At 37.6% G+C, this 16,216-nt stretch overlaps 1 protein-coding gene across 2 annotated transcripts in view; it reads left to right on the top strand.

The window, feature by feature from the left end:
• The first annotated feature begins 1,357 nt into the window (after positions 1-1,357).
• Positions 1,358-16,216, top strand: part of c1qtnf12 (C1q and TNF related 12) — a 44,232-nt gene continuing 29,373 nt past the window's right edge. For both annotated transcript variants that reach the window (XR_001664590.1, XM_007570773.2), the window contains exon 1: positions 1,358-2,397. Coding sequence is in view for 1 of the 2 variants with exons in the window: in XM_007570773.2 (XP_007570835.1) it covers positions 2,218-2,397 (180 nt within the window). In the remaining variant the exon portion in view is untranslated. The remainder of the gene's footprint in view (positions 2,398-16,216) is intronic.

Here is a 16,216-nt window from a genome sequence, read left to right as displayed (position 1 = left end):
GCTCACATGGTTATTTAAGGGCCCAGGAGGCAAAGATCTCGGACAACTGTTATGGTTAATGTGGATATTTATCGTTTTCAGTTTTGTCGAGTAACAATAATTTTGATTTGTCGTTCTCACAACAAAATTAAAATTATTTAGGGTTTTTTTTAAAGAAAAAAAAAAGATAAAACAAACTGGCAGCATTACTGGAGTTGTTATTTTTCTATTTTCTTCCATGTTTGTTACATGAAAGAATCAATAAATAATAAATTCAAAAATATGGTTAAATACAGTTAGTTTATGCAGTTTAATGATACAATTCATGTGACCAGTGCAACTGATGTTGTTTTTCATTATTTTTTATCATAAATAGTTCAACAATATATTGTCATATTGTCCAACCCTATTTCAAAATTTTAAAAATAATGAATATAATATCCATGTATTTTGTTAATGAATCATAAGATGAATTCACCCGTATCAAATTTAAACATCTTTGAAATCTACATTTTCGTTCTCTGTTCTTCTGCATGTTCTTTTTTTTTCAGTATAAGGAGTGACTGCATTTTTTTAGTACTCTTGTTTTATAATGTAAAACTACTTCCGGTTTTCTGTTGCATAGGCGAAACTTGAAATTGTACCTCATACAGCTTCCTACTACGTTTCATCCAGCTGTGCCAGCGAATACAGGAAGAGATGTCGCAAAGTGTACAAACTGTAGTTCCATTGACTTCCTCTAGATGTCACTGTTTTCAAATTTAATGCCGTAAGAGCAAACAGACCAAGCTGTCTGAAATTACAAGTTAGAAAGTGAAAACCAATACACAAATTATTCCAGAAACATTTCATTTACGCAAAAAGAAAATACTGTTGTATCTGAAAAACCCACATAATTTCCTAAGTTTAGAATTATATTCAGGGAAATTTAGAACCTCTGTGTATTTTATAGAGAAAAGTCAATGAGCATCATTAGGGATTAAAAATAAGTGCTCAGGATGGAATATACTCCCATGTGGAGCTCTTTGGAAGTTTTCCTAAACTTGTGGTCACTTAAAAGTTTAGGTTTGTTTCTATTTCCATCCCAGATGTAAACACACGATTTTGAAATAGTAAGCTAATACTGAGCCAAAATGACAGATACAATAATTTATACAAGCAACACACACAACTTTATTGTCTGCCAAAGAGCCTTCCCAACTCGACCATTTCATCTATGAGATAAAACAGAGCAGAATAAGCCTGTATGGTTGCCAACAGAGAGAGGCAAAGCAAAAAGAGAGAGAGAGCGAGAGAGACTGGGGCAGGGGGTGGGAGGGAGAAAGGGAGATGATAAAACGCCACAGTGAGCCCTCCTGCAGGCTCAGAGCAAAGGAGCGACTCAGACCAGACTGAAAAAAAGGGCAGGGAGTGCAGTGGAGCAGGCAGAAAGCAGCCCAGCAGACTCTGAGGCAGACTCTCTGCGCATTCACTAGTTGGAGAAGTGAGCAGCACCTGAGCGGCGTCAGGCATCTGCTACCTGTTGAGTTTATTGTGGAAGCAGACAGGAGTGACTAATTCTTCAAGGAGAAGCATCAAAAGAGCAGTTCTGGACCTTAGACTAATTGATTTAAGTGCTGTCCTTGCAGCTTTTTGAAACTTTTTTTTTTTTAAGGAAACTGATTTCTTTGGATCTTGCACCACTTTGTTGCATCCTGGAACTTCTTCTCAGTGTAAAAACCAGCAGGAGGGAAAAAAGAGAAGTTAACCATCCTTCTCCAGCAGCTCTCTCAGCCCACCCTCTCTGCTTTGGACACCCCTCCTCTCTTTCTCTTTCTCACTTTCTTCTCCTCTTTTGCCCCCTGTGCCCTCCCTCAAACACCTCACCTCCCCCCCAACAGAGCAGAAAGCGTGAAAAATCTCACTAATGGCTTTATTTGCTGTCAGTTCTGTGCCGCTCTGTCATTCCCCTGGACCATTCTGCTTCACACATTTCATAGTTGAGTAAATCTCCTCGGCTGCCTGGCTAGACTTAGCAGTGCCCCTGCAAAGGCTGTGCTGTCTTGGAGCTCAAGAGGGGAAGAAACACAGCAGCACCATTCAGTCTGAGAACTTTGTGGACAAGGACATTCAGAAACTTAATTCCTCACGTGTTTTTTAGCCTTTAGCATCTTCACCTTCTGTCAAAAAACACTTCTGGTCCTCAACTTCTCTGTAAGATTTTCCTGAAGCGCCTTGGTGCTGATTTGAAGTGTGAAGATGAGGTGTGGATGTAGCCCTCTGGCAGTGGTGGCTGCCGTGTTTTGGACTCAGTGCTTTCTTCTGGATGGGGTGGAAGCCAGGAAGGAGCGAAAGAGGCCAAAGGAGGCCGCACCGCAACACACAGAGGCGTACAATGTGACTCTGTCCAACAGCGAGGAGGTCGGCGGAGGCATCAAGGTAAGGAGCAGAGCTTCACGCTGCTAGACTTAAATCTGCAAACTGTAAAAACAAATTACAAGTATTTTTGGTCTAGTTTCTGTTTCAAATGTCCTTGTAGACTCAAAATAATTCAAAACTAACATTCAAGTGACTTTTCAACAAGATATGGTTTGTTTTAAGTCAATATTTCTTTAATGTGGATGAAAAAGTATGAGTTCCACTGGCAGATTATTTCATGTACAACAAAGGAAAAATATCTGCCAATGGAATTAGTACTTTTTCATCAATATTAAGGAATTATTGACTCAAAATTAGATCGTATTTCTTGCTGAAAAGATCCTTGTAATTTAGTTTTGTTTTATTTCAAGTCTAAGATATTTGCACTAAGAAACTAGATCAAAAGTTCTTGGTACAATTTTGTGTTTTTGCAGTGTATTTGATTCATCCACAAAAAGTTGCAGATATTTGTGATGTAAAACAGAAAAACCCATGTTTACAATTGTTTTCCTTATTTTTTTATTTTATTTTATTTTTTTACAACAAAACCTCTGAAAAGTTTGGGTTGTACTTGAATTCAAGTAGTCAGGAGCAGGAGTTCCTGCTCCTGAATAAAATCACCTAGGACACCCCTGCTCTAATTCAAACGAGAGTCTAAAGTTAATCCACAGATGTGAAGGTCTGGTTAGAGGAAGTAAAAAGCGACACAAGGCTGAAGCATCACAGGACACGTGTGCCCCTACAGGTCAAGCTTCAGGATGTGTGACAGACAAAAAAAACGTGTGAATCCCTGAATGGATGACTACCGCAGGCATGCAAGGAATGCGAACATCCAAAGGCTGATCCGTGCATCAATTAGTCCACGCTGTGGGTGTCTTCGTCCGATTTTCCAGCCCAAGTGAATAAATAAAGATCCTATTACTTGTAAGATAATTTATGCATTAGAATGAGGAATTGAAAATAGCTAATTTATTCATTAGATACAGGATACAAGGTATTTACACCAGCGCTACAAACTATGTATTTCACTGGGATTTTATTTAGTGGATGAGCACAAAGTAGCATAAAATTAACAAGTTTGTACCCCCAAAAATAAATTTCAGTTTCACCAAATTCCTTTAGAAAGTTCCCCAAGCAGAGTCTAACTGTGTGTAATTTAATCTCAGTTTAAATCCAGCTGTTCTGTAAAGTCTCTGAGGTTTATTAGAGAACATTAGTGAACATACAGCATCGTAAAGACCGAGTAGCACAGGTTAGAGGTCAGGGATAAAGTTGTGGAAAATATTGAAGCATGGTTATTTTAATAGAAACTATTAAAAAAATTTACATATCTTAAGGAAATCATCCAAAGATAGAAACAGAATGGCATCACTCCAAACTTTACTAAGACATGGATAAATCTGGATGAGCTGCAAAGATGAACAACTCAGGTGGGAGAATCTGTTGACCGGACAACCGTTCCAAACATTGAGGTGATGGCAGCATCAGGGTGTGGAAAAGCTTTTCTTCAAGAACTGGGAAGCTAACCAGAGTAAAAGGGAAGATGGATGGAGCTTAGTGTAGCACAATCCCAAAGAAAAACCTATTGGAGGCTGTGAACGTTCCGAGACTTTGGCAGAAATTCACTTTCTAGCAACTAAATAACCCAGAAATTTTATCTAGAAATTACTGGAATGGTTTAGGTCAAAGCATGTTTATAAACTTAAATGTAAGTTTGTAGGCACCTTCAATTCTGATTGAGCTTGAGTTATTTTCCAAAGAAAAGTAGGCAAGAATTAAAGACGACGTTTCTTTAATTCATTTCTGAAATTGTAATTGCTGCAAAAGGCAGAATCTGAATGTTCTCAGTACTTTCCAGATATTTAATTGTAAAATAAAAGAAAACAGAAAACAGTTTTATTTTACAGTTTGTTGGACTATTGAAATCCCATCCATTAAAATACATTGAAGTTTGTGGTTGTAACCTGAGTGAAGAAATGAACTTGGCACAAATTTCAGTGAAAAAACAGGAGCAACGGTTGCCCCCCGACTTTATATTTTTGTTTTTCTTGTTGGTGTTGCATATTTCTGATGGTTTCCAGCGTGGTATTTATTTTTGCTTTCAGCCCACCCATTATGTTGGCATTCTCATGTAGCTCTCACTGCCCTATATACCAGTCGTCACGTCTCGTGGTAACCCCTCCTCCCGTCCTGAAACCACACAGTGAGGTCTCCTTTGTATCTTTAAGAACACTTTGTAGGTGGCTGTGGCCTGCCCCTGTTTATTTGACTTGGTTAGCCCTGTAAAAGCAGCAGCTATGAAGGATGACCTTATGTCAGGCCTTGCAGCCTGTTGAAGATTGAGCCTCTGCGATGTCTCACCTCTGTGCTACGTCCTGCGCGGTGTCTTCGCAAACCCCCCCTATCACCATGGTGCCTCACAGGATGTGATGTAACCCCTGGCAAGGCTAGGAAGATATTATAAAGGATATTTTCACCTCTGTGGAGGTGTTCTGTATGTGTTCTTTGTTCCTGAAAACGTGCATCTTAAAGTCAATGGTGTTTGTTTATGCTCAACACTTTTACACCCTGAAATATGTAAACACCTTTGTTCCATTTGCAAAAATATCAATAAACATAAAAAACAAAAAAGAAAGGACATTTTATTAAAAATTCACATTTTGAATGCTTTTGTACATCCATTTGGGTCTCTGCTGCTTCTAAAAGTAGCCCAAGCACTTAAAAAACTCACCCAGTTGCTTTTTGTTACCAAGTTAATATTTTTCAGTGTCTGGAAAACGAGTTGTTTCAAAAAACCTTCCAAGTATAACATCACAAATCAGCAGGCACTGCCCCTCACCCAGCAACCCCAGCAAAGCCCAGCCCGTTACCTAGCAACCCCAGCAAAGTCTAGCCCGTTACTTAGCAACCCAAATGGAACTCAAGGGTTAGTCAGTAGTTGTGTTTTTTTAAAACAAGCTTGTTCTTCATTTTGTGAAGTTAGAGTACCCAAAACTGTTTTCAAGTAACAGTAGAATTACTTCAACATATTTTTACTCAAGAAAAAATAAACAGTAGTCATCCGAGATTACTCAAGTAAGAACATCACACAGACCAAAATATACAATTTTGTTATTTTGGTATTGGTATTTTATAGACCAAAATTAAAATAATTCATATTAATAACATAATTACAAAATAAGGCAAAAGAAACATTTTTCAAACTTCTGAAACTTTACTATGAACTGGCGAATGATTGGTGAAAACAATGGTGTTCTTCATTCAGTGAAAATACTTAGTAGATGGATCATACAGCAATTTTACTCAAGGAAGAGTAGTGATGCTTCATAGTAAAATTACTCAACTGAAATAAAAAGTACAGCATAATAAATATACATCTAAATGTAATTTTTTCCCCCAAAAGTTATTCAAGTAAATGTAACAATAAATCTTACAACCCAACTCTGGTGCTGTACAATGGCTGCTGGAAAAGTGTTTTGTTGATGACTTACCATTCAGAAACCTCTTGGTGAATTCTTGTTGGTTGTGCAGGAGGCTCTACTTCTGCTTTTCAAAGATGTATGATTGTATAATTGTACATCTGTTTGCGGCCATTTTCAAGTGTGCTGAGGGGCCGTGGCCAGCAGCAGTTTATTGGGTTTGAAGTTAGAAGACGCCCTAAAACAGCTCATTCTGAAAGGCATTCAAAATAGGCAGAACTGAGCAAACTAAAATCTCATTAGCTTGATTTTGTGCAAAAATGTCCTGAACATTTTTTTGCATAGCCCATAGACCTATCCTAACCTGTTCAAGGAAGCATAATAGGTCACCTTTAAAAGACCTGGGGCGATGTTGTTCTCAGCACATCAATTCTGTCATGCATGGGCCCAGTCTGCCTCCACTGTGTCTGGGACATCCGATAGGAGCGGCGTGGTCCTGAAAACTCGGGCAGCATGCCATGTAAGCCCCTCACAAAGCCCCGTAGAAAGGGCCCTGAAAGGGAACACCTCAGTGAGGATTAGGCCCGGGTGCCTCCCTCTTTTCTTTTCATCTCATTTTCCACAATCAGACGTTAATGACATAATCACTCTTGGGGTAAACTGACAGCACCTTGAAATAGCTCTTATACAATTTTTCATATTTTGTTGTTAGAGAACCTCTGCCAGAAATGTATTTTATCAGAATTTTATGAGATAGACCAACACAAAGCGTAAATAACTGTGTAAAGGAAATATATATATTTTTTACTTTTAATTATTTACAAGTAAAAATCAAAAGTGCAGGGGTGTCCAAAGAGTGGCCCTTGGGATAATTTTCTGAGGCCCGACTCGACTGCTGTTCAAGAATAGCCCTCCAGTGAGCACTTCTGTGAATTTGTAGCATGACGATTTAAATGACAAATTTAATTCTTCTTCCATTTCAATTCAGTTCAGTTCAGGTTTATTGAAATCGCAATAATCTCACATCAAGAAATAAAAAAAAAGACAGTCATAAAATGACCAACATAACATCATCGTAACATTTTTCTTTCTATAAAGCATTATTCTTGTAATAGACATGTTTTTTTAATTGAATTTAATAGTAAATAGGACTATAAATATCCAGTTACTTTTTACTGAAAAATAAAATAATATGTGAGCACATTAATTCTTCTATTAAACTTGGTTAATATTAGAGGTTTTTCCCACAAAAGTAAGGAAACTGTCTGCCTTTTATTGAGACAAAAAAATGTCTACTTTGATTCATTAAAATATTGCATGTTTGACTTATTGCTGAAACCTGAGTCACAACAAAAATATTTTGCATTTCAAAACAATGTGACTCCTGAGTACTTTCAGCTTTGGGATTCTGGCCATTGTTGCAAACAGTTTGCTGATCAAGAGACTGACATGAATTCTTCTTTGCAAAATAGCTAAGGATCAGTCAAGTTAAACAGACAGTTGAACTCATATTTCAGAGCCTTACCATAGATTCTCAACTGGATGTAGGTTTAAACTTTGACTGGGCCATTTTAAGAGTTAAATATTCTTTGGTTTTAGCTATTAGCATGTTGCCTGGCTCTACAAACATTTGCTAATAACCCATGTGATTCATGTGTGCATGTGAGCATTTTTTCCCACGTTTACAGTATCCACTGCATAGTGGAAAAGCGAACTTTAAATGCAATAACTCTCCTGTCAGATTCTCCCACCAGAGATGTGGATCTCTGGAGCTCCTCCAGAGAAACCATGTATTTATTTCCTTCCAATTCACAATTACAGATCACTTGTGCTGGTCTATCTTTTAAAATCCAAAATGAAATTTGTGATTGTAAAGTGGCTGAATGTCAGCAAGGATGCATTGCTATTTGTGAAGGAATATAAAAAGTTAAGTACCATGCAATCGTATTATTTTGGTGATATAAATTCTCTCTCACACATATTGTTAAAATATGATTAACTTTTTTTTTGTATGTTTATCCTTTCACACGTCTGTTAGGTCTCAGAGAAAGAAACCCATCCAGCTGTGGCTGTCTTGGCGTGTCGTGTTCTCTGACCAGCCAAACATTTACACCCGCATTTACATTTTTTCCCCTTTGTGGCCAGTGGAAACCGTTCTAATGATGGCATGTCTATCTGACCAATCCTGTGTGTGGGCTGCTAGCAGCGTCCAGTTGGATGCTGCATTCTTCTGCAGATTTTCTGTTTGAAACGGATCCCAGCAGTCGTCTTTGTAACAAGAGGGATTCTTTCGTGCAGAGAATGAACATTTCAGACAAGCCTGACCTCTGTAACCCGTCGTATTTTACAGTTTTGGAGCACAATGTCAAATATTTAAGCCTTTCTGGGATCCCCGCTTAAGATGAGAAGAATCTGTCACTGCTTCAGAGCAGCGAGGGATCTATGAGGGCTGTAATGGAGAGACTCAAGTCAAACATCACGCCTGGCGTGTTGAGTAATAGTAGGGTTTAGCCTGAAGCAAAGGTTTTTGTTTCCTTTCTCTCATCCCTGGTGATGATTAATGCTGCAGCGTGTGGGACCTTCAGAATCAGCCCACACATAGGAGACAGGGCCAAGTCCCACAGGAAGCAGAACCACTGCGCGAGCACGCGCTGCTCTTATGCTAGGCCTAACAGGAACTGTCCCCAGTCTGCATGGCATTGTGTTGGCGTGCCAGAAAACAACAGAGGTGATGCTTATTTAACGCTGAGAAAATGACCCCATGAAGTCATCTGCAAAAGAAACAGGTCGTAAACAGTCTTCTTGCCACCACATTTGGGATTTGCAAGCAAAATAAACCAAAAGGTTTTGTCTTCCCCCTGCAGACACAGTGCAGCCGTTCTGTTTGGATTGATGTCAGATTTATGGAAATCTTTTAATCTTTCCTGATTCTGCTCATGTATCAGTCACTGCACCAAGATTTGTTTTTTGTGGCTTTATAGATTAATAGATGTCCACGTGTATCTGAAAAAGAAAAGACAGAGCTACATTTCATCTTTATCCTTCGCGTACATTGAATGTGCATTTGGACATTTTGTTGTTCAGAAAATGTGCATTCGAGAAAAAGTCAGATATGTGGCATTATAAAGATGAGAGTGTAATTTATGAGTAGTGGTTCATAATCAAAAACTAATAATTGAGGAGGAATAGAGGAATGCATAAACAAAACCAGTAGATTTTGCAATACGCATGAGAAAAATGGTAAAATCTTCAAAAATATTTTTCTGTGTGCTAAGTTATTGTTAGAAGATTGGCCAGGATTGTTTCTGCAAGCAAAAATTTGTAACTTTAAAATGTAAAAATATTTTTGCATTCTGTAAATTTCACAGTAGATTTTATGATATCCAACTGGTTATGATATTCATTCAATTTTAAGCAGGAAAGGCGTGCTTTAAAGTGGTACAGAAGAAAGACATCTGTTGTTTATGGATATTTCATGGCGCATCCAGCAAGCAGCATAATTATCACAATTAAAATCTTTACTTTCCCAGTCCTAAATTAAAAACAAATAGCTTGAAATTTTGCTCTGTATTTCTTGCCAGTAGATCCCTTTTAGTGTTGCTTTGGGAAATTTAACGCACTGCAGGCCCTGTTTGCATCCGTCAAGCGCTTACCACTCAGCCCATCCATCAGAGAAAGCTGCAAGAAAGTGAAAAAGGAAAATGCTTTCAAACTCAATTGAGAGCCCCTGATGAGCTTAGATGGATGTTCTGCCTACAGTCAAATCACAGAGTAAACTCTGTTTCTGGGTTGGATCGCGATCCTACTGGGTTTCAACTTCTCATTTTACCTACCACTGGGAAAATGGGCACTCACTCCGGCAATAGAGCTGTAATTTGTACAGACAACAGATGTTAGCCAGCAATCATGTTTCTTTTAATCTCATATTGCCTTTTTTAGGAGGGTAAGGCCAACATTTTCTCTGGTGATCAAGCAAACATACTGTATTCAGAGCCTTACATTTTCACATTTTGTCCTGTTACAACCGTAAACTTGAATGTATTTAATTTGTTCTTTTTTATTTCTGATCCTCGTCACCAAATACTTTGTGAAACCAACTTTAGCTGTAATTACAGCTGCAGGTCTTTGGGAATGTCTCTACTTTTACAGCCAGAAACAGAAGTTAGTGCTCATTTTATTGAATGGAGATCGTCAAAACTTCAAAATGTTGGTTTCCACGTATCAAATTTAGAGCTGCACTTTGACTAGGCCATTTAAACAGATGAATGTGGTTTCATCTAAACGATTCAACTGTAAATCTGACGGTATATTTGAAAACATTGTCTTGTTGGGAATTTATTTCACCAAAATAATACTATTGCATGGTACTTAACTTTTTATATTCCTTCACAAATAACAATGCATCCTTGCTGACATTCAGCCACTTTACAATCACAAGGTAAGGAGGTACATTTTCCAGGTAAATTTTCCAAAGCAGCCTCAATTTTTTTTGCAGCCTCAAACAAGAATCCATCTCTACATCATTTCTAACCACAGCATGATGCTGCCACCATTGTGTTTAGCCATAAGGAAAGTGAAAGTGTGTGATGTTATTCTTTTATGCTTTGTATGTAGCCCAAATCCTTCTGGCTTGTGGCAAACCTTAGGTAAGCAGTGGATTTCACTTGCTGTTTATTCATAAAGACCAAATTTATGCAGGTAAAGATTAATCTTGAATCTCTGCATTTTCTCTGGTATGAACTTCTCGAGTGCTTCTCTGATTAATGCGCTCCTTGCAGTTTAGATGGACTGCCATGTCTTGGTAGTTTGTTGTGCCATACTCTTTCCTTTGTCAGATGACAATGAACAGAGCTCTGTGAGATGTTTAAAGCCTTAAATTTTGTTTTATATCCAAACTCAGCTTTAGACATTACCATAGTTATTTCCTCGCTCTGTCTGCTGTGTTCTTTGGTCTCCATGATGATGTTTTCTCACTAAAGATGACTCTCTGATGCTTTCACAGAACACAAAAACTGAGATTAAATTCCACTCATGTGTAATTTAATTAGTGATTAAAGGACTTCTGAAGGGAATTGCACATACTATGTTCTTTTTTAGAGGTCTCACATTAAATGGATCCGAAATTATAAGCAAAGATTTTCCAGTTATAATTTTGAAGGTAGCATTTTCCTTCCACTTTGCAACTGTGAGGTACTTTATTAGTTGGTTTTAAACATTCACTTCAAAAACAGAAAATCTTAGCGTATAGTTTTGGTCTAGTTTTTAATGCAACTATCTTAGCACACTTGAAATAAGTCAAAACTAAGGCACAAGTAAATTTTCAGCGAGATATGGGAGTTTGTTTGAAGTGAATGATTCATTACTATTGCTAAAAAAGTTCTAGTTATGAATTAAATAACCTGCCAGTAGAACAAGATATTTTTCCCATATTATAAGTTAAAATGTCTTGTCTGCTGGCAGATTATTTCACTTATAGCCAGTTCTTTTTCATGGTCCAATACTTGGTAAGTATTTGTGTTTTTGCAGTTTATTGAGATTAAAGCTGTGTATTTATAGAAAATAGGACAAAGTCTATAACAAAGCAAATGTTTCCCAGCCTAATGACAAGAAACTGAAAAAAAGCCCAGTATCATTAGCATTGTATGAGAATAGATAAAAAAATCTCTTAGTCCTCTTTGCCTTCTTTTTATAAAAATTCCTCATATCTACATATTTTTTAACCATGGGTAGCAGTCCATAAAATCCCAATAAAATCCCAATAAACGGAATGTGTTCATGGATTGTCAATAGTTTTGCAAGCTACCGTTTGAAAATGTATTTAATCTCTCACTAAGATTGTCAATAACACAGTCGGACCACATTTCGCTCAAACTTTCTGTTGTGTTCCTGAAACATTTATGAAGCCACTGACAGAAACTTCAGAGTGTGTCAGGGTTGTTATGTTCTGCAGAGAATGCTTTCACATTGTGTAACAGAATAGTGAAAACAGCACAGAGTCAACATTGCATGCCTATCCGTATTTAGCTCTCGCGCAACAAATCCACAAGGTAATCTGTCTCTTTGAAGAGCAGCGATGGGGAACACGGAGGTGGATGTATGATGGCTGGGATGCATGCAGGCTAATGGGATAAACTCATCCCGGAAAGCCTGGGGATCCCTGCCTGCTGGGGCGGCATCGGCCCCACATTGGGCCCTTCCAACTCATGCATGGATGACTGCACATGGAGCAGTGCAGGGATGTAAAAACAAGAGATTATAAAAGACTTTCCATCATCTCGCTCAACCTTAAACCTCCGTGTGCAACATTCTTTATCAGCAGCTAAATGTTTCATGTCGTCTCGTGTGTACATACAGGTAGGAAAACACATAACACTGACGTGAAAACAAGATAAGTTAAGCTGGAGGAATTCAGGAGCTGCCTGTAGAAGGGTAGAATTGCAGTATCTGGTTGCGGCCCCAGAGACATGTTTTAACAGTTGTGTTTGTGTTTTCGGTGGCACGCTGCCCCAGGGAAATATTTCCCATTTTATTGCTTCAAATAAATTCTACCTAATTTTCTCCAAACTACATGAAAAACACATTAAAAACAGTGAACACAGAAGAGCTCTTTTTCTCTGGGTAATAAAATCTCATGGCCCAGTGTGAACAATCTATCATGATTACAACTGTTTCACCAAATAATCCAAAACCTCTAAACCACCCGGCCAGAGAGAACTATGAAAAATAAAACAATAAAAATATGCTTTATTGTCCGCTGTGATTACCAGAACAGTCACTGGTGGAAAGGCGAAGCATGCTTATGGGGAAACTTCAAGGATGCAGCATTGTTGCATTGTCTCTTGATTTATTTGACTGCCAGAAACATCTATGATTAAGATTTTACAGAAAAGATCCAAAAGTTCATGAAGTACAACAGTTGTTTTTCACATTTTGCAGAGCACGAAGAAGAGAAGGAAAAGAAAAACACATTTTTTGTAACAAATCTGTCAACTTAAATTCAACCACAGACAATATGAATAAACTGAAGCCTAAATTTTGTTTGCAGAACTTGTTGTAATCACTGCATAAATTCATTTGTTTCCCTTTGAAAGGCCCCAAAGGACAAAACAGCAAAACTTCATGTTGTTTTCTGTGTTTGGAAAGTTCCCAGTAAACAAGCTTGAAGCTTGATTCGCTTCCATGTTGGGGTCACAGCTTGATAACAAAGGTCTCAAAATTATGTAGCAACACTATAAACAACAACCTTAGAAATTAGTTGTGCAGAGTTAGGCTCAGATTTCACAACTGGCACGTTACAAAAACCTGTTTAGTACATGTACAGTTGTAGGGATTTCTTTTGTTTTTGGTTTTATGTAAATTTTAATGCCTAATGGTGATTAACAGTAGGGACATTTCCAGGAACCTGTGTGGCTTCCTGGGATCATTTTTCTACTCCCATCATTTGCAAGGTAGAAACCAGAGTCAAATCCACACATCGTTAGAGAAATCTACTAAAGAAAACTGATTTGATTCAAACAGCACCAGTCAATTATTCATTTCCTCCACAGTATGTGCCTCTGATAACAGTCTGCTATTAGTTTGCTATTAAAACTGATTTATTTTTGGTTATTTACAATATTAAATTTAAATTCCTAATTGTTTATTTGTAGTTCAAAATGTTTCAAGTACTTTTCAGTATCAACCCATCCTCAAATCAAAATGAAATGACTTGGACTCAGGAGCAGAAAAACCTGATCAGGACATCCCTAATTTATTTTCCTTGCCACTGATTATTTAACCCCATTAGAGTAAATATTAACTTCTGCGTTAGCGCTAAGACGGTTTAAACTGTACATAGTTTTTTCTTCAGCCTTTATTTAACCAGAATAAAACTCCTTAAGACCAAAGCTCTCAAAGGTGTCTTGACAACAACATAGTGAAACAATTAGTTAATGCATTTTAAGGTATAGTTGGTGTTTGAATTTTTTTTTTTTATTGTAAAATGCATTTAGATTTTCTTAGCTGTGGTGTTCATATTTAACCAAAAAGCTCGTCTTCTGTTCAAAGGCGATTCATTCCATTAGAGAAACTGAAATAGTAAAATTCAGGCTTGGTTAACTCATAACTTATCATGAAAAGACACTTTCTATACCGATTTTAAAATATTATATATTTCTTGTTTACTTTTGTCTTGCTTTGTCTTCACCTTTTGCTAAATGCCTGCTGGATGTAACATTTTATCAAACAAGACGAAAAGTGCCATCATGGATCTTTCACCAGGCTTCCTTCAATAAAAGAGGATTACGTCAGAATTGTTGAACTCAGGCTTTTTGTGAGGTAAAAGTAAGATTACTGTCCCACCGGAGAACACAGAGCTCCCCTTTCTTTGGCAACCCCCTCAACAAGGATAACAACGCTCTGGAGGACTTGACATTTCTCACCTTTACACATGATAACCGACACATTCTCGCGCACCGTGCTGGGAGGGCGTGTGCTTGAAACTGCTGATAGATGAGACAAGTTTAAGGCCCTCACACATCAGTGGTGATCAAAGCCAGAGCACCTCTGTTCTTCATCAACTCTGAGCTTTCATACCTGCGTTCGTTTCCTCACTTGTTCACGGCTTGCTCGAGCAGAGGCAAAGAAATGTCGGGGAATCCATACTTCACTTCACACCCTAGTCAAAAGCAGTCAATGAGAGATGGAAAGCATCTGACAGCAAGCAGCAGAAAGGTTTTTTTTTTTTCCTTTTTTTGGATCTGCATGTGTGGACTCTTTGAAGTTCTCACTCCCACCTGCATACAATGAATCAGCCATTTTCTTGGCATGCTGTATGTGTGATCCCAGCCATCACTACGGCTTGTATTTCTGTGATACTATGTAGAAACGAGACCAAAAGAAAAAAAAAGACAAGAACATGGTGTGATTAATGGAAAAAACTGAGCATTCCTTCATTTGATGATTCAATTATTTATGCAGTGATTTGCTGTTATTCCATGGCTCAAAAATGAAGGTAATAATTACCTTAGTTATAGCCTTTCTTCTCTGAGCACAGAAAATCCCTGAGGGGAATAGTTTAATGGTTTAATTATAATGTTGTGTTTCATACATTTGAAGAGAATGACTGATACCTTAGCAAGGATTCTCCTTTTTTTCTAATGTAGCATGTGTGGGGCAACTCTCAAAGTGTTGAAACTCAAAAAAAAAAAAATAAAAAGAACAGTGCGATTTCACGACACTTCAATAAATAAAATCAGTAGATAAAGCTTTCTGGTTGTCAAAGAGGCTATTTTATTGAGAGTGAAAGAACTCTGTGGTAAATTATTATATGAAATGTTAATATAAGCTTTTTCAAGGCTCATTTCAGAGCCTTAAGATTGGCAGAAAAATGTTCACATATAATTTAGTCTGGGAACTCTCTGTTTATTTTCAATGTCTAGGGTCTGTTGCAAACACATGGTGACTGGCTTGTCTGATGACACAACTGGAAAAAGCAACAATCAGTCTAAGCATGCCATATTTTATTATAGGAGCGGAAGAAAATATCTAATAGGATTTTTTTCTAAAAGTGCACCCCATTGTGTTTTACTGATTGAACCAATAGCCTTGAGTTGAAATAACTTCAGTTTTTATTGCAGTAGTATAGTAACATGGTAGTAAAATTCTAGGAACATTAAGAAATTATTGCATAGACTTCTGCTTCTCTCTTTAATACACTTCAAAACAGGAACCATGTAATTTAACTGAGGCATATTTATATTTTTTAGCCAAGGAATGGCTCCAAAAATAGAACTGACTTATATTTGCTAATTTCTAAAATTGCAAGATTAAGCTTTTCAACTAACATACTGCAAAACACCATATGGCAAATGTTGGGTAAGGTGAAGGATCTGTGATACTGTCGACCCGTTTCCCCTCCAAATGCCTTGGGAACCTTGTCAGAGTGCATGGCATCATGAAGAAAATTTGATAAGTCGAGGCATATGAAAAGTCTCGCTTTGTAGCTCTAACTGCAGGTTCCATTAAGGAAACAGTTGGATTTGTTCATTACATATGGCAGAAAGAACATACAAAGGGCTCAGAATGGTACAAGAAATCGAAAAGCCACAGCGCAACCATAAATACCTCAAAGGAAGCATACCCCTAGAATGGAAGCTATGCTTATAGAAATTTATGCTAAAACTGAACGTTAGCTTATAGAAATGTATGCTAAAATGAAAGCTATCCTAAAATGGGAAGTTAGCTTAATGAAATGTGTGCTAAAACAGAAGTTGGCTTAACTGTGGTCGTGGGTTTTGGTGGCTACCACTTGGCACCTGACTAAGCAGGCACACCGTCCTGTACCAGAGCTGTTTGTTGTGTGCTCTGTCTTAGCCTTCTCTTGTTGCTACCATTGAATAGTAACAAGTATCATAAAAAAAACCTTTAAAAAAAAATTCTTA

The sequence above is a fragment of the Poecilia formosa genome, unplaced genomic scaffold (genome assembly GCF_000485575.1).
Source record: "Poecilia formosa unplaced genomic scaffold, Poecilia_formosa-5.1.2 Scaffold268, whole genome shotgun sequence".
In the NCBI taxonomy this organism is placed as follows: Eukaryota; Metazoa; Chordata; class Actinopteri; order Cyprinodontiformes; family Poeciliidae; genus Poecilia; species Poecilia formosa.
Note: the sequence above shows the minus strand (reverse complement) of the source record. Positions and strands in the feature narration are given on the sequence as shown.